General features: G+C 36.4%; 1 protein-coding gene across 7 annotated transcripts in view; it reads left to right on the forward strand.

Moving 5' to 3' along the window:
* Positions 1 to 1,276: 1,276 nt before the first annotated feature.
* The window catches only part of FACE2 (farnesylated protein-converting enzyme 2), a 130,197-nt gene continuing 105,330 nt past the window's right edge, over positions 1,277 to 26,143 (forward strand). For 6 of the 7 annotated variants that reach the window (XM_089811256.1, XM_089811252.1, XM_089811258.1 and 3 more), the window contains exon 1: positions 1,283 to 1,872. In XM_089811256.1, the coding sequence (XP_089667382.1) occupies positions 1,657 to 1,872 (216 nt within the window). In that variant the 5' untranslated portion in view covers positions 1,283 to 1,656. Of the gene's footprint in view, positions 1,873 to 26,143 lie in introns of all 7 variants that reach the window. The other variant, XM_089811251.1, reaches the window with a different exon arrangement.

A 26,143-nucleotide genomic window follows, 5' to 3' on the forward strand; every position in this document is an offset into this window, starting at 1 on the left:
TCTTCAATTATGAACCTTTTTTTTAAAGAAATCAACAATTTAGTGCAACATTTCCTCTTCAAAAAGTAGGTTTAGACATCCCTCCTTTAAATTGTTATCATATTGTCCATAGATATATTAGTAAACAACACACTAAAACTTGAAATGTCATTCAATTTCAACAACTCCTTTATTACATATAGTCCTTTATTGAAAGAGTAAATTTACCTAGAATGCTCCATGGGTATGTAGGTCAATATCAACAAGATTAAAGTCATGTTTTTCTCTAATAGTAAAAAACAACATCAACATAAGTTTTATTTTGAAGGGAACATTCTCGAAGAAGTGGGGGAATACACATATCTGCACATTTACTTCACAATAATCTTAAGTGAGATGGATGCATAAAAAAAGAATGTTAGGAGGATGGAAGACTTTTAATGCCCTCCAAAATAGGTGTCAAGAGGTTGAGGCTTAGGATCAAGAAACTATTAAAACTTTGTTTGGTCTTTTAGTTCTACCAATTGTTCTCTATAGGTGTGAATTATGGGCTGACAACACTTCAACCTCACAATGTAAGCAAATTGAGGGAATCCAAAAGCGTTTGAGCACAACCAAGTGCCAAATCAAAAGTGTTATATCATATGATTTAATGCCGAGTCAAATGGAGGCTGCCCCTATTGAGGCACTTGCTATGGTACATCTCATAAGTTATCTAAAGAGAACAAAAAAATATGGAAGAAGGTAGATGGCCTAAAGTTTTCTTTAATGATATATTGTGCAAAAGTTAAAAAAATGTGGATACAACAAAACATAAGGTGGATGAGTAAATGGAATATTCATTTCAATATGTGCCCCACAAATAACAAAAAAATAAAGGTGTTCATTATGGAGAAATTTTAAAAGAGAAATGGGCTTTGGAGGAAGAAAGTATATTATATCAATGAGGTCAATTTCACATGTGATCATGCACCTAGAAGCTAACATTTCTTGGAGAGCTAAAACTCTTGTTGCTTGATTGAGAACCAATTCTCATCGATTCACATGTCAAACGAGGCACTGGAAGAGGCCAAATGAAACTTGCGAGGAGAGAGTTTACATGTTATGCAACATGGACAAATTTGGAAGTATTTTATTTGATTATTCTTGACATAATTTATTCAATAAGAAATGCATTAAGAAGTTAGAAATGCTCATTGCCAACTTACACAAGAAAAGAAATGATTTGCTAAAATTAAAATTAATTTGTCTAACTGTCCCATAAGGTATAGTCAGCCTTATAGAGATTAAAAATATCTATCCATCTTCTCCCTTAATGCCCGGGAGAGTTTGCTCACTCTCAAAGAGCACGTTGCTCAACTGAACTAGGGCATCCTCGAAGTGAGAAAAGTGAGGACTAACGGTGAAGAACTCACAATAACGTCTTTTTAAGTTCGCCTGGCGTAGATAACCGTCAAAATTGTTACGCAAAACTTTCATATGTCGGGGAATATTTCAGAAAAATGCATTCCATTTAGCTGTCTTCATTTGTTCCATGGCGGTGTTCGTTTCTCAAAGACAGACACAAACAGGAGGCATATACTGCAGCGGCCCAGACATCCTGAAAAGTAATTTTCCAAAATCTGCAAGTCTGGATAATGATTTTATGAATCGTAGCGCCATTTGATAGAGAGAGAAATGGAAGCGGAATCATCAGCTGCCGTGTCGAAATTTTTAGCCGTGGCTGCGTGCACAGGCATGTCACTCACATATGTAGGTTTGCTGTATGCTCCTCGTTTTATTCTGCGCTTACCACCGCCTGTTTCCTTCAACGAATACATGCTGCGCCGCTTCTTTTCTGTAGCAGTTTCATCCATTATTTCGCTCTTTATGGCGACCCTGCTTCTCTTACCGGTCAGTAAATGCAGTTGAATTTTGTATATTTCTGCCGTTTATCGTTTTAATTTGTGAATTCCTCTTGGGAGTCCTTGTGCCTAGAGGGTATCTTTACGGTCAAACTCACCCAGGGCAACGCAACACTTACCATTTGACGTGGCACACTCAAGACTTTGCGGGTTAGGTTCAAAACCCTCAATATTGGATGAAATGCTACTCAAGTAAACGATCCGCATATGTACGTTTAAAGGAGATTCAAACGCTGTTTTGGTTATGAAAGCCGTGCTGATTTGCCATTTGAGCCCATCCAATTTAACTAACTTTATACTTTCTACACGGAATCCCTCATTTTAGGATTTGGAAAAGGAGCACGGGAACATCAATAAGTAGAGTTCTCTGCGTGGTTAATCACCATAGCAGTGAAATGCTCCACTTGATTTTTGTTGACATTGTTTTGCAAATTCAGAATTCATGCACCGGTACCTCAATGAAATGCTTGCGGTGGTCTCTTGCCTTTCTCGTTCTCTGACCTGTCAATTGTTATTACTTTTGTATCAGTAGCTACCAATTCCACTTAGTATGACAATGTAGTATCTGGCATTTATTCATATCAGTGAACGAGATTCTTTGAATCTCTAAAAGAAGTCCACTTCTCAATAGTTGCTGTCAGGCTGCTCTATGCCAATCTTATTCAACATTACAACTTAGAAGTGATGTGAAATATATGCACAACACAGCCACCGATTGGCAGATGGTGACCATCGCGTACCAAAACGTGTATGCATTTTATCAATTCACACAGAGTTCTTAGGAAAATAGGGTGCAGCCATATAGCCAAAAGCTACTTGAACATAATTGTTGAAAATGCACAATGCTTCACACTAAGTCAGAAACGAGCTACAAAACTTTATATTTTAAGAAAATCAAAACTAAACTACCTGTTGATATTGTGGCGACTGATCATGTAGTGGGTGTTGATGTTGTAAGCGGCTAAGATGCATAATGCATTGGAATTTTGGTGTACGTTTTTGCTGGATAATAGAAAGGTTGAAGGCTGTGTAGGTGGATGTAGCCCAGGTTTTGGGTGAACCACGTTAAATCTGTGTGTTATCTGTGTTCTTTGTGTATTCTTCTTTTATTTATGCATATAACTGTTTATTGTTATATTGTTCCGGATCTGTCAAACCCAAACACTACCAACCACATGATGCCTCCAATCTTCATCTGCATCTTATTCCTTTTCCCACAAGAAATGCATGCAGCTTGACCAGATGAAGATCATTTGTAAATTTGGTACTGAATTACTGCATTTCCAGTTGGAGTGAGATTCAATTCAAAACATTCTACCAGCGAATGTGCTCCTCAGTGCTGTATGTCCTGTGTGGGTATGTTTCAGGTGCTAAACATATAACTATATGGGTGTTCTGTTCAATACAGATGGATGCAGTTACAAGATCATCGCTCTAACAAGGCTGGCAGCTATTAGTTACTCCACGACCTTTAATAGTAAATACTTTACACATCAAAACATCACGGTCTTGCATCAATCATCATTTTATGTTTTAATAAATGGAACCTATTTGTAGCTTGTTTTCCTGTCATTAACTTATTTCCTTTATGGAGGTAAGAAAATCCTTTCCTTTGTTTTGTCTTTGGAAGGCATTTTAAATTTTTGAATGTCATAATAAGGGAGAGGCCACCACCTTCTACGCTATTTTGGTTCACTTCATAAAGTTTTAAATCTATATTTAGTTTATCATTTGTGCCCATCTTGATTAGCTATTTCTTAGGAAGATTGGGCTGTTTTCTTTCCGATGTAAGCTTAGGTGAAGTGAGCTTCATTTTGTGGATGCTAAAACCTTGGACTATAAGAATGGTCAACCTAATACATAATTCTGTGTCAACTAGAATACATAATATTAAACTTAGTCTTACATTTTTTGGTTGATTTGCAGTCAGAAGCTACACACAAACAAATCATATGGCTTCTCTGGTATTTATTTTTACATGCTTTTAGACATGAGTGATATGTGATGTCTCATGCATGGGTTCCAAATTTTAATACTGAGATTTTCATTTATCACAACTGCTAGTTTACAATGCAAGTCTCACATTGTATTCAAATTTCCATCAACGTTAGGCAAAGAAGAATCTTAAAAAAGATTTTTCTGGTTATTGGGAAATACCCAGTGGTGAGTCTTAAAAAAGATTGTTCTGGTTATTGTGAAATATCCAGTGGTCAACACTATTGCTATAACTCAGAAGTCCTAAACAGGAAAACTATACATAGAGTAGGAATATATTGATCATGAACGGAGATCAGATTAATATATTTAAAATGTAGACTGCTTATGTTATATAAACACTGCAAATGAGACAACTGTGTATGTTCATTGCTTTCTATGCATGTGCCTGATATAACATGGAATCCCTATGCTCCAATGATAGGGTGTTTCTTACAGTAATGAGCAATGCGTAGGTTTTCTCAATGAGTTAGCTGCATGTGTGATGCCATTTGTATGTTGGCATCATGTTCATGTGGAAAATGCAGGATTTCAAGTTACAGACACATAAATGAAGAAACTCTCTATGTTGTAAACCCTAACCCTAATCCATTGCCACTGTGATTTAGGGAACTCCTAGGCCAAATTAGGAAGGGGATTTTTCATTTGGTATCAGAGCATCTTTTTTGTTGTCCTATGAAAGGTAGTTGATGCAAACTAGCCAAGGATCTCAAAGGGCATTGAAAGAGAAAGAAGGATGTAATGTCCCCTTCTAGATTTTACCCTAGTTTGAACCCTACAAACATTATTTTCATTGAAGTAAGATTTGTAAGATAATTGGAGATATAACTTTACCAATTTAAAATGCATTTTTACAAGATAGTTTTTGTTTTAGGTCCTGCAACACCAAAAAGAGGAACAAGAGCACAAATATAGATTCATGGTTTTAACATGATGTATTGTATCTTATTATTTTTATGAGGGTTCCAATGCATAAGATGTGATGAGTAGTGTTATGCTCATCTCAAGGGTGGATGGAGATATTACAACCCTAGGCCCAAGAGCTGAATCCTGTTCCTGTTAGCCTTACGCTTTGTAGGGTTGGCATACCTAGTGGGCCTCACCATTCCCCCTTACTGTAATTTCTTCCACCATGTGGATCATCCCTTGCAAGATAGTGCCTTTGTGTGATGTAACTTTCTATTCCACCACTGTCCTTATCTAGTGCCTTTGTATGAATTTAGTCCATGCCCATTCAACTGCAGGCCTTACCTAGTACCTTTCTATGATGTAGTACAGTCCATTCCACTGCATGCCTTACCTTATCCTTCTGAGGTAATGATCATAAATCATTTGGCATGGATCTTAATAATATTATTTTATTTATATGGTAATTATGGCAGACTTATGAATATGCTTTAATTTACAAATATGATTTACATTTGGAAAGCACACAGAGTCTGATGACACTATTTACTTATATTTCTATGACGCAATACAGTCCATTTCGCTGCAGGCATTACCTTATCTTGTGAGGTACTGATCGTAATTCATTTGGCATGGATCTTATTTATATCATTTTATTTATATGGTAATTATGGCAGACTTATAACTATACTTAAATTTACAAAGATATTTTACAATTGTATAACACAGTCTGATGACAGTATTCACTCACATTTCTATGACACGGTTAGTATGACCAACAATCATACACCATTTGCAAATATACATTTGTATGTAAATACACGTATACATACACTCACACACACATACAAACACACACACATTCATAGATACCTACATACACAAACATTATTTAGTAATTATTCTGCATTTAAGAAATAAAATACATATAAATATATATACGGTGTTCAAAATATAACACCTTGCCCATTTATTTTCATATAATCAGACTAGCCAGCAACAAAAATATATTTTTGATTATTCATATTCCTGCGTTTAGTTTTGTCCTATTATCCTTTTTGTTCTCCCCTTTCTAATGGCTGTCAATTATTGCTGTCTCAGTCCCTTTTCTATTATGATAATAGATAGCTTCTATTATTTTCTATTATTATTTAATGGTTATCTATTTGTAGTCTATTGTAAAAGTAGAATGTTTCTAATATTTAGTTAGCTTTTAGTTAGCTGTTAGTTAGAATTGAATGTTTCTATTCTTGATGGTCGTTTCCTAAGGAAACATCGTTTATTCTTTTGTATATAATGATCTATTGATCACTGTTAATAATAAGCAAGTATTTTTACCAATTACTTTGTAATATGTTATCAAAGCTGTAACGAAACTTGTATGAAAAAATATTACCGTTTCCGCATAAACCATAATAAATCTGAAATAAATAAATACTTAAAATCCATATGCAAGAGAATTGACAACATACTCACAAAATGTGACACAAGATATACCTTGGGAAAAAACCCTCATTGAGGGAAAAAACTTGGCCTCCAAAAGCATTCATCACCATGTATTATTTAGCAAAAACACCATTATAGTACAACCATGAAAGCCTTCAAAGTTATAGCCACAACCGAACAATCCATGTGAACAAGCATGAATCCGCACATCCCATGCCATGCTTCCAACTTTCATAAATGCTCGCTTGGTTGACTCACCTTGTCTTGCTCAACTTTCTTTTTTGCCTTCTTGCCTTGCCTTTACAACTACCTTTGTGTTTGCTTATATAGTAACAAGCTCCCACAAAACCACCAAGTGGTATTACATAAACCATGTGCTACCTAACCTATTGACCCCGCATTTAATATTGGCCATTTAATTCTTTTCCCCAATATTAAATAATTACATCAAATATTATAACAATGTTACAATGCAACTCATCAAGAATTTTTCATAGGAATCGCTACATGTTGCACGTCCATATAAGTGCTCCTAGGTGCAACATTACATAATAAAATAAAACAATACAATATAACAATATTATGCAATGTGTATAACACCCATTATCTTAACAAGATCAAATACTTACATTTTTTCTCAAATAAAAATAATAATTTTGTTTTTGAGATTATTAGTGCCTTTTTTTCGGAAAATAGTTTTCAGCTTGGGTTTTCGTTTGCAAATTGCGCCCTTTTGTTGGTCATTTTTGGTTTGAAATTTTCTTTTTGGCCGCTGGGAAAACCATCTATTGCAACTAGCGTTCATTTTTAGAGGAGAGCCTGTTTGGATGTGTTTTCTTTTCTGCCTTTGTAGGGTTGTGAAGTTGTCAATTTTTGGAGTTATTTTTAGATGTAATTTTTGTCTGCAAATCCTGCTTGTCTTGACGCCATTCTTTGACCTCGAATTGCAAATATTTAATGCCAAAAATATGCAAGCAATACTTGTGTTTTTTGCTTGACGCCGTATATGTTCTTAACCTATTTTTTTGGACAGAATTTGCAGATTTTCATGGTCGTTTGTGCTCTATTGAAGGTGTCTAGGGTTTTTACAAACCTCCGGTGTTAATCTGCGTACATTTTTCCCTGATCCAACTGTAAATCTACCATTGTTTTGAAGCTTTTTTCAGCGCAGGATCCTAATTTTTTGTACTTGATCCAAATTTTTAAAAAAGATTCTTGATGGGTTTTTTGAGAGCTCAACAGTGTTGTTCGTTTTTTTCTAGGTGCGTCATTTTTTGTGCCCTGATTTTTGAGCCAGCGAATCAAGAACCTGACAACATATTCCTTTTGGGGTTTTCAAGCTCTCTTTTGGGTACCTCTTTATTTTTTGCGGGTCTTTTGATTTGTTTGCCTTGAAGTATGTGCCTTCACAGTTTTTCACTAAAAAATGCACTATGGCATCTTTGACTAATATTCTGCTTGAGGGAAATAAAAAATTCAATGGTCGGAATTATGGCATGTGGAAGCAGTGGATATCTTTGAATATCGAAGTACTGATCATATTGTTCTGGGTGTTACATAGTGTCTGACTGCAACTGGTATTGATCAAGATACAAAGGATTAGAATAATCGGGAGGCAGTAATGATTCTCAAATTATCAGCTCCCTTAAATTCTATCTATCAAGACAACTATCAAGATATGGGAGCATCTCAAGAAACTTCATGAGTCTTCAGACAAAAGTAGATCCTTTTTTCTCAAGAACTATTTGTTTTTTATCGTCATGGGTGAGCGGAAATTGCTCTAAGAACACTTGAATAAGATTTAGGATATCCGTAATCAGTTGCTTGTGATTGGACGCAAGATGGAGGAAGAGGATATTATGGTTATAACCCCCAAAAGTTTACCCAAGTCCTACGAGCATTTTATTGAGACTTTCAACATTGCTTCTATTGGTGTTGATCTGAAGGTCACAAATCTTTGCATACTTCTGCTTCAGCAAGATTGGTGGAAAGAATGGTTCAGTAGCAATTCTAACTCCACCTTCATCGAACAAGTCTTTGCTGCTAAATCTTTTCAAAAGGACAAGGGCAAGTCTCATTCATAGCACTTTTCTTAGCAGAAATCCTCTGCTCTAGCATCATAAGGCTCCAAGAAAAAGAACATTCAATGCAACTACTGCCACAAGTATGGTCACATGAAGGTTGAATGTCGGAAATGCTTAATTGCCCAAGCTAAGCAATCTGGTTCACAGCTCAAAGCGAATAGTGTGGATCACACTAAGCAGACAAAATCTGCCTTTTATACCTTCATGGTTAAAAGACCTCCAAATCATGTAAAGTCGCTTGTTTGGTATGTTGATTTAGGTGCCTCTCATCATTTCACCCATCGCAAAGATTGGTTCACTGACTACCTACCTTTTTCAGATTTAGTTATTTTTGGTGGAGGGGGAAGAGTACACTGTTGTCGGCAAAGGAAACATTCAGATTGAGTCTGTTGGGAGGAATCTCATTTTCCTTGACGTGTACTATGTTCTAGGGATGGAACTCAATCGACTCTCAGTTAGTTAGATGTTGTGACACTCTGCGTAGTTAGGTATCACCTTCAATTCACATCAGTGCACCATCAGTAATAGGGATACTTAGTTTGTTGTTGTAGTTGCCCTTGAGGTTTATGTCTTTTTAGACTTGTTGATTCTTGTTATTCTCAGGACCTAGCTATGACTTCTGGGTGATCTTCTTTCAGCTCAATTTGGCATTAGCGGTATGGGCACTTAAATGTGCATTATCTCTCTTAGCTTGCTTGGGACGAGCTTGTCCTCGATTTGCTAGAGATTCAGACTCAGCTTGGAGATTGTGATGCATGTCAGGCCGTGAAGCAATATCACACACCTTTTCCTGTTGGCAATTCATGGTGCGCTTCTCCAGTACTTCAGCTTATTCATGCCGATATCTGCGGCCCTATGGCTACTCCTTCTGTTATTGGGTCCATGTATTTTTAGTTGTTTGTTGATGATTTTAGTAGAAAGATGAGGGTATATTTTCTTAAAAAGAAAGCGAATGTGTTTCCTGTATTTCAGAAGTTTAAATCTCTAGTTGAAAAAGAGTCTGGGAAATCTATTATTGCTCTTAGGATAGATAATGGGGGGGATTTTGTTCTACTCAATTCTCTAGCTTCTATGATACTTATGACATCAAACGCCGATTAACCACACCACACACACCACAACAAAATAGTGTAGTTGAACGACGAAATAGAACAATCACCGAGATGGCTAGATCCATGGTTGAATACAAACATGTTTGAAAAAAGTTTTGGGCAAAAGCAGTTAATACTTGAGTTTACCTTTTGAACCGGTCACCCACTGTGGCGATCAAATATAAGACTCCGAAAGAGGCTTGGTCAAGTCACAAACTCAAAATCAGTCACCTAAAGGTTTTTTGCTCTCTTGCCTGTGTTTGGATCCTTGATGTGTCAAGTTGGATGCCAAGAGTCAGAAACTCGTGCTTGCAGATATAGTAGTCCTCACAAAGCCTACTGTCTGATCGACACTGAGACAACTCATCTCCTCTACATTCGTGATGTCGTCTTTGATGAACAATGAGGACCATTCATGCTTATTTCTCCTGTTCCTGATCCAATAGATAAGCCTATGAAGGCTATGATTTGGGAGTTAAACTTCCGTTAGGTCCACTTGATGGGAGGGCTCTAGCGCTCCAGTTATACTAGTGATTTTTGTATGGACACCTCTAGCTTCTCCTGCAGGATCACCTAGATTTTTAGATGCTTCACATGAGTTAGATTTAGATTCTTCTAATGAGGAACTTAATCATAGGGCATCTCCTGATGCTAATGTTGGTCGTTCTCCTCTCTAGCCTAAGCGGTGGGCTAAGACACTTGTTGATCTTCGAGATGATGAGCTCATCGATGGGAGAACTACTTAGAAAAAGAGCAAACCTACAAAGTTAGTCAATTTTTCTCTTATGGCGAACAGTCACAGTGTGTTTGAACCTGAGACATACTTCAAGGCTAATGGAATTCTAGAGTGGGAACATGCTATGAAATCAAAGCACCAAAGCATGTTGAAGAATCACACTTGGGTCCTTTCCGATCTTGTTAGATTAGGTGAAAAACTAATCTCCCAAGAACACTTGCATGCATAAACCTGTCACATGGATGAAGCAAAGAACAGAGGCAAGGAAAAATCAAGGAGGCCAAAAAGCCAGATCCATCTTATGGACATGCAAAGAGCAATATCTCATATAATCCAATAAGTGAATCTTTAAAATACAAAGAGGTGAATCCTTATAAAGGAATCACGAAACCCGAAAAGGGAAACTAAAGCCTAAAAAAGCTAGGGTTGCACAATATAATTAATAAAATATTAATTATATGCACCTACAAGATAGCTTAAGAAAACTAGAGTAATAGGCAACTTAATTAATTAAATCAAAGTGATTTAATTAATAAGTTAGAACAAATAATTACTCTAACACCCCCCCTTAAGTGAAGCTTGGGAGGAAGCTAACCTAGCACAACTATGAAAGAGAATTGGGTCCCGGCAACAAGGCCAGATCAGGTACCCAATCACAACAAAATCTCTATAAAGAGGAGAAATAGAGAAAACCACATGGGAAAAACCCTACTCCAAAAAGAGATAGCGAAGAATGTTCCAGAAGAAGGAACAAAGAGATCAGAAGAGAATCATTGAAGCATGAAGAATCGCAAAACTCTGTCAAAATGCTGATCTGTAGAACCTCCATGGAAATAGAAGGCACGAACCATCAACCAAAGGAACCTCTGTGGAAATAGAAGGCACGAACCATCAACCAAAGAAGCATAGAACAGCAATATAACCTCCCCTTAAGGCAGGTGAGGTGACAGGCAGCTGAAAAGATGGGCCAAAAATCTCCTACAACACAGGAGCCAAACACATCGAGAGTGAGGTACAAACACAAAAAAAGGCACGTGTCATCGACACTGCATGAGGAATTAGAGAAAGAGGGCCTATAAGCGGCAAACAACTATCCCCCCCATGGCACTTTATATAATAGTGCGAGTACAACGAATCACAATGATGAAAAGGATCCCGAAATGCAAGAGTGGCACTTTATCTCAGTGCATTGCATAAAAATGCTTACAATGAATATCAACAATGATCAGAAAAGACATAAGGCTGAAACAACAGAAGGTAGAGCCCAAAACGAAGCAACTGAAGCAACAAAATCGATCCCCGGACCTGAAACAAACAAGATATCCACCAGAATGCTAAAATGCAAAAGACTGAATAGGATGTGCCTGGAATAGAATCTGGAACAACAACCAGCATCACTGGAAAGAGCATAGAAAGAGCTTTCCAACGATATAAAGAAGTCCAAAATCGGAGATCGGAAGCTCAAGATACGCCTCCCAGAGTGCAAAATAGAACATCCAGCTTTGACTGCCAAAATAGGCAACCAAACTATATCAAAAGTCCAAATAACTAGCACCATCGTGACGGGCTCGGAAAGAGCTTTCCGACGATATAAGATTCATCAAAAAATACCTCCGTATGACAAAGATATGGCCAAAAAACCACAAACAGCTTTTAAAACAAAACAAATTATAGAAATGATGATTTGAAAGCCGTCAAATTTCAGCCCAAAGATGGATGACGTCAGCACCTGCGGCTGTCAGACCTGCTTCAGTACCTTGCTGATGTCACTTCTCTGTCATACTTTGCTGATGCAGCGTCCTTTTTTGGAAGATTTTGAAAATGTTTTTTTTTTTAAACAAAAAACAAAAAACTTTGAAGAATTTTTGCAAAAAAAAAGCAAACGCTTTTTTTAATAAAAACTCATGAGCCTTTTTTTAATAAAACCTTTTGATTTTATGATTTATTTTTTTAATAAAAAAATAAATCTTTTCTTCGGAAAGCGTGCCCAAATCTGGTAACAAATTTTTGCATCAAATTTCAACTGTGTCCAAATTGGACAAATTTTATATGGAAACAGGGGTTTTTGGGTGCTACGAATCCAACGGTGAGGTCCATTTGGGCTCAAAATGCACCGAAAAAATGACCCCTCCAAATCCAATACAAAATAACTCTAAAAATTGAAACCCTCTGAAAAATGCAACTTTTGAAATGCTTCAACAAACCACGAACAACGAGCAGCAAGCTTGCTCTGATACCATGTTAGATTAGGTGAAAAACTAATCTCCCAAGAACACTTGCATGCATAAACCTGTCACATGGATGAAGCAAAGAACAGAGGCAAGGAAAAATCAAGGAGGCCAAAAAGCCAGATCCATCTTATGGACATGCAAAGAGCAATATCTCATATAATCCAATAAGTGAATCTTTAAAATACAAAGAGGTGAATCCTTATAAAGGATTCACGAAACCCGAAAAAGGAAACTAAAGCCTAAAAAAGCTAGGGTTGCACAATATAATTAATAAAATATTAATTATATGCACCTACAAGATAGCTTAAGAAAACTAGAGTAATAGGCAACTTAATTAATTAAATCAAAGTGATTTAATTAATAAGTTAGAACAAATAATCACACTTGGGTCCTTTCCGATCTTTCACCAGGGAAGAAACCTATCGTTTGCAAATGAGTTTACAAATTAAAATACAAGTCTGATGGTACTTTGGATAAGTACAAAGCTTGATTAGTTGCAAAGGGCTTTTCTTAGCGTCAGGGCATTGATTATGAGGAGATCTTTGCACCTACAACAAAGATGAGCACTATTAGATTAGTCCTAGCCATAGCAACTCATTTGGTTGGAAGGTCCATTAGATGGATGTCAAGAGTGCTTTCTTGAATGATGACCTACAAGAAGAGGTCTACATGATGCAACCTCCTGGTTTCAAGGTTGTTGTTAAAGAACACCGGGTTCTTAGACTAGTGAAAGCTCTATGGTTTGAAGCAGGCTCCTAGGGCATGATACATGAAAATTGGTAAGTACCTCAGTGATCAAGGCTTCTAGAGGAGTTCTTCAGACTCAAATTTGTAAATCAAGACTACTGTCAGGGACATCAATCAAAAAAGTTTATGCTAGTCTTTTGATGTGATTGATCTCGGGCTCATGCATTATTGCTTAGGTGTTGAGGTTTGGTAGTAGTCTTCGGGTATGTTCATTTCTCAGTCCAAATATGCCAGGGCTCTATTAGAAATTTCCCTATGCAGGATTGCAAGCCTCCATCGACACCCATAGAGAAAAGTTTGAAGTTATCAGCCAAGTCTGATTCTCCTCTAGTTGATGATACTACATACAAGCAACTAGTAGGCAACATCATCTACCTTTGCTACTAGACTTGATATTGGCTATGCAGTCAGCTACATCTCATGTTTTATGACAGCTCCTAAGGTTGATCATTGGATGGCAACAAAGCGTGTGCTTCGCCATGTAAAGGGCACTATAGATTAGGGACTTTACTCTTAGAGTTCTAATCCTAGACTTAGTGGGTTCACAAATTTAGGTTGGGCAGGTTTTGTTGACAATAAAAAAGTCAACTTTTGGATATGTGTTAAGTTTGGGACCAGGTGTCGTCACATGGACCAATAAGAAGCAACATGCAATTTCTCTCTCCTCTATAGGGGCTGAATATAGGACAACTAAGGTAGGTTGTGAAGTTTAACTTCAGATGCTTGGGGATATGCATATGGCACGAGCAAGACCAACCACTTTGTTTGTTGATAATGAATGCGTTATCAAATCAGCGTGGAATCCAGTCTTCCATGAACAAACCAAGCATGTGGATGTTCTTTGTCACTACATACGACAACTGGTTGAAGACGAGACTATAGACTTGCAGTATGTTCCTACAATGGTTCAGAGTATAGACATTCTCACCAAGCCTCTTGGTCCTCATAAGTTTGTCAAATTCAAAGGACAACTTGGTGTTGTGGATAGATTAACCATTAAGGGAGAGTATTACGATAATAGATAGCTTCTATTATTATTTAATTGTTATCTATTTGTAATCTATTGTAAATATTAGAATGTTTTTAAATAATAGTTAGTTAGCTTTTAGTTGGTTGTTAGTTAGAATAGATTGTTTCTTTTTTTGACGATCATTTTCCAAGAAAACATTGTTTATTCTTTTGTATATAATAATCTATTGATCATTGTTAATAATAAGCAAGTATTTTCACCAATTATTTTGTAATACTGTCAACAACCATGATACTTCCTGTTGGAGACTTACACTGTTTCAAGGAATCAGGTTTCCATAATCAATGACCCCCAAATTCAAGTAACATTTGGGGAAGTTGATCATCATTTGATTAACTAAGATTTATATTAATAAATACTAGATAAATATTGTCAAATACATTAAATATACAATCAATATATGGAGTATAATATTAATAAATATAAATGGTATAAAAAATATATTATTAATATATTTAATATAGTATTAATAAATATAAATTTTAGAAAACATAATTTTATTATTAGTACATTGAATATTCATTATCAATATAATAAATGTATTTGACCAATATATTTGCAAATTGAAATTGATTCCTAGCCTTAACAGGGGTTATGATAAAGGAAGCTTACATCTACTACGAGTGAACAATTGAGCAATGAGGTGAGGGCAGTCATGGAATAAACCTAAACTACCAAAGCCCTTATAGAACAAAATAAGAGGAATGAAAGAACCGAGTGACTTGTCCTTCAAACCATTCAAAATATAAGTAACCATAATGCTCATGGAAGGAATACTAACTCCAAACACTCCGAGAACAATGATAACATCTGCCCAAGGATAACCAGCCATAGGTCTACAAAATGTACCTTCCTACCTAGGGAAAAAGCCATGGAAGACAAAGGAGCAAACAATCACCAAGGGATAATGTTGATGAACTTATAGAAGCATACTCTAGAGTTGACCCCAAATTGAAGAGAAAAGTCTCTTTCAAGGATTACTTTGAGGCAAAGGTGAGGGAGGTCCCTAATAGGAAAAGGCAAAACAACAAGGTCCAAAAGGAGAGGGGGTGAATAAAATAACTCTTCTAAGTTTTGGCAGATCAAGAAAATTCCCAATTTGTTCATGTGGTCAAAAAATTGACACTTACCCTTCACTAAGAACCATGTCTGAGGAAAATGCCATCAAATTTGTGGTGCTCCATTTGTCAGGAACAACCCATGAGTGGTGGCACTATGACCTTATCACTCAAGGTGATCAACAAGTAACCACCTATGTCAAGTTTATACAAAAGCTTATCAAAAGATTCTATCAAAGACATCCGCAATGGTATTTCAAAGAATTAGCACAACTAAATGACAAGGACTCGTGGAAGAATTCACCATCGACATTCAAAAGTTGGCTGTCATGGGACTAGAAATCTCTCAAGTAAGCCTTATTGACCTCTTAGTGGAGGGGTTAAAAGAATCAATTTGAAGTATTGTAATAGACATGATCCAGTCAACGTTGTTGAGTTTTGTAATCAGATTCTTTATTTTCAAATTCAATAAATAAATTATATATATAAGAGTTCTTTATTATATTAATCGTTGAAATCACTTGAACTCAATATATATTTTAGATATGTTTACTTTAATATAACTTATGTCATATCAAAAAAGACTAGCAATTCAATGTTCAATGTTATATTAGGGTCTTTGTTCAACGTTGGATATCTGTTTGTAATTCTCAATGGATTTGTCGAAGATGTAAACATCTTATATTCCAAGTTGTAAGTCAAATAAAATGTGCCATAGTTGCTGATTTTGGTTTGAGTTAATTTTTAAGTTTAATAATCAATTTTTGTGGTCGTAGAACATATAAATACAATGTTGGGAGTCACGTCTCATTGGGCATGTGACCCCCCTGAACTAGCATGGCATCTAAAACTTAAACAAACTGAAATTACCCTCCAAACAATATGATCATATGTTGTCACCTAATGTAGAGGAAAGTTAATATTGACCACTTTAGTTCAAGGAAAAGGGGCTCATCATTTCATCAGGTAGAGTAAACAATGCTCACATACAAGAGAAGAATTTACATGCCATATGTGATCGGGTTTTGTCATTTTATTCAATTTTATTTAATAAGGTATAAATCCTTAGTATAATATCATTATAGATATATATTATTATGATGAGGTTATTATATATATATATATATATCACTCTCTCAGGATTCCTCGTAGTTCTTTCAGAGTTGGTTCCCACCATCTTTGAGTTGAGATTGACCACATGTTGGGCAAGTGTGATAGGATATGCCAACTTTGTACTCTTAGTAAGTTGGAGTTGGAGGAGCACTTTATCTTTCGCTATCCTATCTACTAAAATATTTGAGGCAAGTTCTTTTGTCTTTTCAGGGAGGCCCTCTCTCTATCTCTCTCCTCCTTTAGGTGCATGAATGAAAGATGTGTTGCTCCTTATCTACAAGAGGTCACGAGTCTACAAGATCACTCTCTTCAGTGCCCTTTACACGCTTCGTTTGACCAACTCATTACTGCTTTCTTGCCTAGGACAGTGCAAGGTACGAAAAGGGACTTAGCCTTGCCTTCTCATTCCAGATTTATAAGGCCTCATAGATCCTACTCCTAGAGATCCAGTCCTTTGCACTAGGTGGGTCATCTCCAGAAACAGCTTAATTGACACCACCCCTCTCACTTCTATAGATTATCCTTTGGTTTTGGGGTTTCTCTGTCTCCTTAGTTTCGTAGTTTTGCTTGGTGGCTCGAGGTTGCCTTCTTGCCCCTTCCACTCTCCTTGTGTTTCTTGGGGCCTTGGTTTCTCTTTCCTTCTTTGTCGTTCTTTGCATTGTCCTTTGGTCATTGTTTGGTGTTCCTACTATTGTTGCTCTTTCGTTCGTCTCTCTAGTACCTTTGACTTGGTTGTGGTCACATGTTGGATATTAATAAATTTTATCTTGTATCTTATCTTTATCTACCTTGGCCAAAAGATTAGTGTGCAAGGGGTGAGTGTAGATGAAGAAAAGATCAAAGCCATTAAGGAATGACCAAGACCTTCCTTAACACAACTAAGGGGCATTGTGAACTTTACTATAGACACTTTGTGAAAGGATTCTCTAAAATAGACTCCTCATTCACAAACTTGACTAGGAAAGCGGCTTTCGTGTGGAGTGAAGAATCTCAACAAGCTTTTGGGAGATGGAAAGAAGCATTGAGTTCTTAACCAATGCTAGCTATCCCTAATTTCACATTACCCTTTGAACTACAATGTGATGCTTTCGATGAAGGAATAGGAGCTGTCATTATGTAAAATTATATGGTTAAGGGTTGTAGAAGACCTTCCGAATGGTTTTGTTTTATCTTGTTTCTTTGGCATAACATGCATTCGTGTGCATGTTGCCAATATCTTTCTCGAGTCCTTTTGAAGAGAGTCTCTCCTGTACTTGTTAGTAACCCGTATAGTACCCTTGGTGGCTTGATAAGGGATTATCATGATGTTCCTTAAGGATCTTAGTCTTCATTCTCAATTTGGGCAATAGAATAAGTTCACTGCCACTTTGTACTCTTCATTGGGCAAATATCCTTCTAAGATACCATTGGCCTACAAATCGTTGACATATTCCACAGCGATATCATCCTTCCATTTCATGGCAATACTTGTGAGGGTGTTCACATGGGGTCATCATGATAAACCATTTGCTACAACATTATTTGCCCCTTTAATGTGTTTAATGTTGAAATAGTAAGCTTGTATTTTTCTTACCCATTTCTGCTCCTTGCCATTTAGGTCCTACTAAGCCATGAAAAGCCACAGACTATTGTGATATGTTTTGACATTGTATCTTCCACAAACCAAATATTGCCAGAACTTGGTCCATGTGTGCATGATATCTAGCATGTCCTTATCATAGATTGAATAGTGTCTATCTCGGTGAGCTTATGACATTCAAATGTAATAGGGCCCGATAAAAAATGAAAGTATCTCTATGGATTTTGTAATGGGGTTACCTAAATCCAAGGTAAAGACTGCATATTTGTGGAAGTAGATTGACTCACTAAGTACCCACTTTATGGCGATATCTTATCTATTGTTTTGGGCTCTACAACCAGTAGAAATATTCTTCAAGGAAAGTCTTCAATTACATGGTCTCCTAAGGAACATTGTTAATGACGGGGACAGCTGATTCCTTAACCTATTTTGGCAAGAGCTCTTCCAGTTAGTAGGAATTGAACTGACACCTAGCACAATTTATCATTCTCGAAGGGATGGGAAACTAAAATTATTAATAAATGGATTGAAAGGTACTTGAAGAATTATATTGCAGGTCAGAGGAACACAAGGATAAAATAGTTGTATTGGTGAGTATTCTTACAATGCCACTCTTTACATTTCAATCAAAATGAGTTCGTTTAAAGGATTCTATGTGTATGAACCAAGTACTTTTGGAAGTTTAATTGCCCAAGAAAGTCGAGTACCAGGAGCAAAAGCTTTTTTTATAGCAGAGTATGAACATTATGGACACCCTTCAAGGTAACTTGCATCAAGTAAAACATCAACAAAAAATTTATGTGAATGTAAACTATATTGGAAGGTCATTTGAAGTTGGAGAATTGGTATTGTTGCAAACCATATAAGCAGTCCTCTATCAAGGTATGCAAAAGGGAAAAACCAATTCATTCTATGGACCTCACAAGATTTAGGGAAAGATTTTGATTCTAATTTTGCATCGGCCTCATGAACAAGCAATATCATTCATGTAAGTGACAATGGTCTAGATTGTAACCTCTGCGATATACATTGTAGACAACAACAACAATTGTAAGTATCGTGGTAACACACATCTCTGCATTACGTGAGATACATGTTTGTAGATTTCATTGATTAAGCTATGGTACTTTGTAATGTCCCCTTTTTGAGATGATTTGGTTTATGATTGGATTAGCCTATTATTGGTCGTCATAGGCTAAGTTTGATGGTTAGAGGGTCCTATTTGGCAGTTCAGGAGGCCAATACCCATTTTGGATGACAAGAAAGTTCAGGATTGCACTTCATTTGGGTCACTTTTCTACACTTAATATTTGCAGTAAGTCATTTATCTTGCATTTCTATAATTGGCTGGGCACTTGGACCGGCTTTAGTTGTAATGTTGACCCTTGGCATCTTTGTTGATCAAGTATTTAGGGATTTGTGAATTATAGTGTCAGGGGTTGACAAAGATGGACCCTTACTATTTTTAGTAAGGCAATTGGATGCATAGTGGAAACATTGGCTGACCTCTAGTTGACTTAGTGATTTATATTGGATGACGCAAGTTCATGTTATTAAGTTATTAATAAAGTGAACTTTATTAATAATTTATTACAAAATCTATTATAGAGTAATAAAGTAAATGGGGGCCATGAGGCATTATTAAAGTACATTATGTTATTAAATTAATTGGACACCTACACCAAGGAGGTTTTTAAATTGATATTATTAAGTTAATTCATTGCAATTTAATAAGTTGTTAAAGTAACTTATTGTTGAAGCTGTTTGGATTGAACTCATTGAAGGAACTATTAATAGCCAAAGTGAAAATCAATTCATTATGCATATAAGCTTTTTGATTCGTTTCTTGGAAGTTTTGGGAATTGTGTATGAGACAGGATTGTTGCACATCATCAGCATTGGAGGGCAACATTTCTTCAGTGGTTTCGGCAATTTGAAATGGTGAAAGACCCATTGAATTTTGCATACTGGTGATGGCTTCATTTTGAAGTCATATTTGTGCCAAATTGGAGTAGATTTTGATTGTTTAGTGAACTCAATGAAGATGATTTTAGTTTTCATCTTGATATGGACTTCGAGGTGGAGAAATAATTTTTGAGTTGCTTTTTGGAGCCATTTAGTGCTGCTTTTTCAATATAAGACCTGGGAAAGTAAAAATCAGAAAATGTGTACGTTGGAGTTAGATATGCAATCACTTTGTATGAATTGGGTTGTCTTTTGTTTATTGGAAAAGTGATTGCATGAGTGGGAAATAAAATCTAGAATTTTCAGACTCGTTGCATGGTGAAAAATCAGAACTCTTGATTTATGTGTTTGCTGTTATAATCTGCAATATCATGCAAGATTTGTATAAATTTATGTGAAGGAGAAGTTGGGATTCTTATGTATTTTCATTCGCAACTGTGGTATCGTCATTTAGATACATCAAAGAGCAACAACTACTTTAGTAGCAAGGGATTAGAGGTACAACAGCAGTCATGTACATGTTAGAGGCATCAGCCACATCAGTAATTTATGTATTGCAATTCACAAAGATACATACTTGTGTGAACCAGTGCCAACATCTTGATCAGAGTCATTCATCCTGACATCAGTAGGATGCACATACTGACACCGACATATCCAACATTCAGACATCTACATATTGACAATACATACAGCTGCACATTGAACACCCTTCCATCGGTACAATGGTCATACTGACATCATCCTTCTATGACTTCCAACACAGGATAATTGCCAGAAGACCAAGGTGAAAGATTTCTTGAACTTTGTCATGATTGTAATAAGTAGTAATTGTTTTAACATTAATCCAATCTTGGATTGCTGAACAATTGCATTGCTTGTCTATTTATTCTTGTGTATGCTTGGGATATTACACAGTCCTCTTGGCCATAGTAGCCAGTAATATGGTCATCCCTAGGTTGGCCTACTTAGTTAACCATCTTATAACTTTCCTCTTACACCACCGATCATTCATAGAAGATTTATTTCAGGCAATTTTTTGTCAGGCATATTTTATATTTTATCATATATATATATATAAGATGCATAAACAGTACATATACCGCAAGTTATTGTGAGATCATAGAGTGCTGAAATGGACAGAGCTGGAAATCATACCGGACTGGTGTTTGAAACCTGATCTAATTGTTTACTGAGATGTATTTTTTGTAGATGAAGAGGGGTTCAATATGAACCTCCTTCACTTCCTTTATCAGAATTACTTCGTATCAATCTGCTGAATATATTCTTTTGATGTGATTGTGCTTGTGCGATCCTTGATTGATTGCTTCTTATTTTATCTGATCTTTCTTTTATTCTATAATGGCTGATTGGGATGCTCTCTTCTTGAGCCATGGTGGTAATTGCTTCTCCTTGAAGGTTTTCTGTATCTGATGACTTCTTCCAGAAGGTCCAGGTATACCCCCCAAATTAGTGCTTCTTCATTCAATACTTATACCCTCTCCTTGTGCTCAAAGAGTCACGTCCCTTCATTGAATGGACACTTGTGATAAATTAATATCTTAATCGCACCTCACAGTCTGATTGAACTTTCCTGCATTATGTTTTTTAATATAGGCTCTTTTCTAGCGTCTACTCCCTTAAAAATTCACCCCCGTATAATTTCATTTGCTGTTTATTCCCAATATCTTAAGTTTGTTGTTACTACAGAATGTTAATCACCGCTATCTCGCTGCTTTTTATTTTTTCTTTTGAACCTTCCTTTTTTCGCACTTGTTGTCTATTCTCTTTATATCTATTCCTTGTAAGGGATGCCATCCTTGAGGAGGATCACTACTTTGCATAACATTCCTGACTGACAATGGATATTTGTTTTGAGTGGTCTGTTTAAGCCTTGTCTAGTGTAGTTGGTCTTAAAATATTAGACCCTTGGCCTTGGCAGCTCGAGAACCTTAGCTTGGTTGTCCCTATGAACCTTTTGTTAAGTTTTGGCTGAAAAAATTAAGATAAACAGTAACAAAGAAGAGCATAATATGGGTACAAAAGACACAAGAATTTATCCTGGGAAAACCCTTCCACTTGAAGGTTAAAATCCAGCCACACCAGCAAAGTAGGACTCTTATTGATATAAAATGTTTGAGTACAAGGCTTTCCACTTGATTGATTTACAATATACCAAGCAATCATATAAAGAGATTGCATAAGACTCTTCATCTTTCAGATGAAGGTCTCTTTGAATCTTAGAAACCCTTCATATTTCCACATATACAACACTTCATATTACCATACACATGCCTATTAGCATGACGTATGCCATGTATTTTTACATAATATCAACTTAAATACAATCACAAATATCTCTTTCAGCTGTAAATGACCATAACGGTCATAACAAACATATTTCTATCTCATAAAATCAGAGATAAAGATCTCTATCACAGCTACTATCTTCAACACTCCCTCTTAGCAAGAGAGAGATCTATAGTTAGGCATGCACACATAGCTGCAACGAAAGATGATAAATTCACATAACACATGTTATCTCAGCATAACATAATCCAGCATAGTTACTTAATAAGCACATAGAGTGGAGTCACACAGATGACTTTCACCATGCCTACTCGTAGAGGGTAGAACAAAGACTTTTACCTCAAAACTTCTCCCAGAGAAGGATACATTTCCACCATGCCTATTCATAGAGGGTGGTACACCATAACTACTTGCAGAGGGTGGAACGAGGGTTTTCACTTCAAAGTTCTCCAAAGAAGAATGCATTTCCACTGTGCCTACCCGTAGAGGGTCGTCCACCATACCTACTCGCAGAGGGTAGAACGAGGGCTTTCACCTCAAACTTCTCTCAGAGAAGAATGTATTTCCACCATGCTTGCAAAGGGTGGTTGACAATATCTATTCACAAAAGGTGGAACAAGGGTTTTGCCTCAAACTTCTCCCAGAGAAGAATGCATTAATGACTTAGATTTTCTTTTAACAAAGACTCCCTTTCGGCAGGAACAGCTTTGAACACTATTAAAAAGAAATTGATTTCAAGTGTTTTACAGCCACACAAGCTTCGAAAGGGGTTGGATATCTCCCTCTGTCACGTAACCTCACTCTGAAGCTGAAAAGTCTCTCTCTAAACATGGTTTTCCTCTTCTAATGAAGATAATGTGCCATCAAGACTGCAAATAACATTTGCAAAATCTCTCACTATCCCATTGCACCCTGCAACCAAGAGAGATTTATAACAATGCATAACATCCACTTATCATAGAGATTAAAGCAAGTTATACTCTCTTTCTAGTTAGATACAAAAATCATAGAATACTATCTCTTTGAATTTGATCTCAACACACATACATAAAAATGCAACCCAACATTCATGTTGAACAAAATGTGTTACTCAAGAATAATGTTACCAGAAAAAAATGAGAACTAGGATCGTCCAGAATAACCTACCAGTCTAACCACAAGCTTTTGCACAAAGTCAAGTTAGTATACTCATGATATAATCATAACCGATGACACCAAACATAAAGAACTCTTATGAAAGGTTGTTCATTCAACCAATCATCAACATCTTGCAATCGATATCATATAATAATATCTCACAGAACATGCCAAGGTCCCTTATTGTTGAAAATAATCTTTATGTTGATACCAACCTATAGTCCATTATTTCAATAAATCTCTACGCACACAAGGTGTAATTCTGCATGCATGCATACAACGATGAAGATGCACATAATATACACAAGCAATGATTGACACTGATTCATCAAAACTTACGTGGTGATAGAGAATAGCCAATGCCCCCAAAAGCACATCATGATTCTTATATGAATTCCTTTTGAATCATAATCAACTGAAAACATGGAGCAAAAACAATTTGTCCTTATGAACAGAATAGGTATATAAGCTATCTTAGTATTTTAGCAGAATATTAATTGCTTGACCAAAATACTTTAAATGGAAGATATCATGACAAATCCCATCAAGCATCACTCTGATTTACTCGCAAAGTAATAAAAAATAATCAATAGCAGTTCCAAACTCTGAACACTTAACATATACTCTCACTTTCATGAATCACTTACAACTCACATAAAAGTTGAATCACTAATAAAGTAGAATTTTCCTATCTTTATTAGAACTACACAAGAGATGAAAACTGAATAAGAAGCAAACTCTTCTTGACACCAAGCACATCAAACATACTATTAATAAAAAAAAATTTATAAAATATTAAACCTCAACATCAGTCCAGTCCAAGACTCCAAGCAGTGAACTTGCGTAGTCTGCATTGCCCTGCATCCTGCATCGAATATGGAGATCAATGCTATACTCCATTATCAGCAAGTTAACAAATTCAAGATCAATACTCTAAAATATAATACTTATTTCTTTGTGATATGAGCCCAACAAAAGATAAAGCTATTAAGATTTAAAAACACAGTTCTTAAGACTGAAGTCTTCAAAATCATTCAGTCAATAACGTTTGCTTAATTCTCAATGTCTCTAACAGTCTTCAAAAGATAAACTTTTGGTCAGGGATGCAATTCACTGCAATCATAGAACAGAGGCCGATAATCCTGTGAAACCTTCTCACAGGCAGAGGCAGAATTTTCATTCACCTGCACTTTAATCTTATGGGCCTCATTAAAAACTTAGATCAAACTCCTCAGACCCACACACTTCAAACCTGCAAACTGGTTCTCTTCATCATTGTCAAACGATGTATGCAAGAGCTTTTTGGCATGGAACCCACTTCGAAGAGGCCCATTGTATCTTCCTCAATTCTCGTGCAATAAATCTCTAGCAACATTGAATAGTCACATAAAGTCCTCTTGTAACCTGTGAATTAATGACCTCTGAAAGAAACAAGAAATGACTCTTGGTAAAGCAACCGAATTATAATCTGCATGCAGATAGCTTTTGATCATGTTACACGACTCAGCTTGTCTTCTTATTGAACCAACACCACAAATAATCGGGTGCTCATTAAGAATAAGATAAATTGTAGACAGCTAACTGCCAATAGATAAGTTGAAGCAAGCTTACGATGCTTCAACTTTAGACGAGGAAGACATCGAAGAAGAAACAGAAGCAAAAATTTTGCTGGAGCCAGTCTTGGTAGTACCAAGAATGTCACATCTGTAGGGGGTGAGAGGAAGGAATACCCTGTGAATGGTGATCATGCGAGTGAAGCTGCCTTGGCAGCTCGTTGGAAAACAAATTCTCCAACACATTGCTAGCAGCGAGAGAGTTGTTTCGGCACACGGGTTTTCCAACGATTCAATTTCTTGTGTTTCATGTTGCCGCTATTCTTTGTGATCTTTCATGGTGTCTTTCCATTTTGGTTGCCACTAGCTTTCAGTTGTATTTGCGAGTTACTTGATGTAGTGATGCCTTCAGTGATTGTGACTAGCTTTCGTGAATGCTTAGATTGGGTTTCCATGAATTTCGATTCAAGCAGTGTTGAAAAAACAAACCACCAATATGGAAAAGATTGATGAAGGAAGCGTTGAAAAAAGAAAAGTTCGCCAACGTGGGTGACAGCAGATGATTGCAACTACCATAGGTGAAGAGTAAAGAAACTGATGGAGGAGACTTTTTGCATAAACCATAGCTCCCACAAGAGAGCTTCTTTGCATTTCATGAACTCATCGTATGCCATCTACAGGAGCAACAAATCTTCTGACTAAGCAAATACATAAGCATGAGCATCAAATCTTCCAACATTTATTGGTCCAGTCTAGAAGATAAATGATCACATAGCTGACGACAATCGAAAAATGGGAAGAACGAGAGAAGCAACTTGAACATAGTTAGAACAATTCATAAAAAACTCTTGATAGAAGCCAAGGCCACATCCGACTGTGCATTGCCTTTGTCATCCAAGACCATAGTTTCAATTAAGTGAATCCAAACCAAATTGATTTGGTCTTGTAAGATCTCAGACTCCAACCAACATTAGTAGAGAACCAATGTCTTAATGGAGACTTTAAAATTCCTCACGATAGCATGAATATCTCCTAGCATATGCATCACCTGTGGAAATTCACACATGAAAAGAGAAGAGGATCTCTACGAAAAACAAAAGAGGATCTCTATGAAAAACACGTTAGAAACTCTGAAGTTTATAAGCTGTTAGATACAAGATTCCTCGACCACTAGATACTAACAGTCATGCACGAAAATGACAATGCGGCTAAGCATGATTTACAAACTGCTATTAGCAAGGTCAAGTGATCGATTCCAAAGAAAATATAAATAGTTTCT

Source organism: Cupressus sempervirens, chromosome 11 (genome assembly GCF_028749045.1).
Source record: "Cupressus sempervirens isolate cs-2001-9-10 chromosome 11, ASM2874904v1, whole genome shotgun sequence".
In the NCBI taxonomy this organism is placed as follows: Eukaryota; Viridiplantae; Streptophyta; class Pinopsida; order Cupressales; family Cupressaceae; genus Cupressus; species Cupressus sempervirens.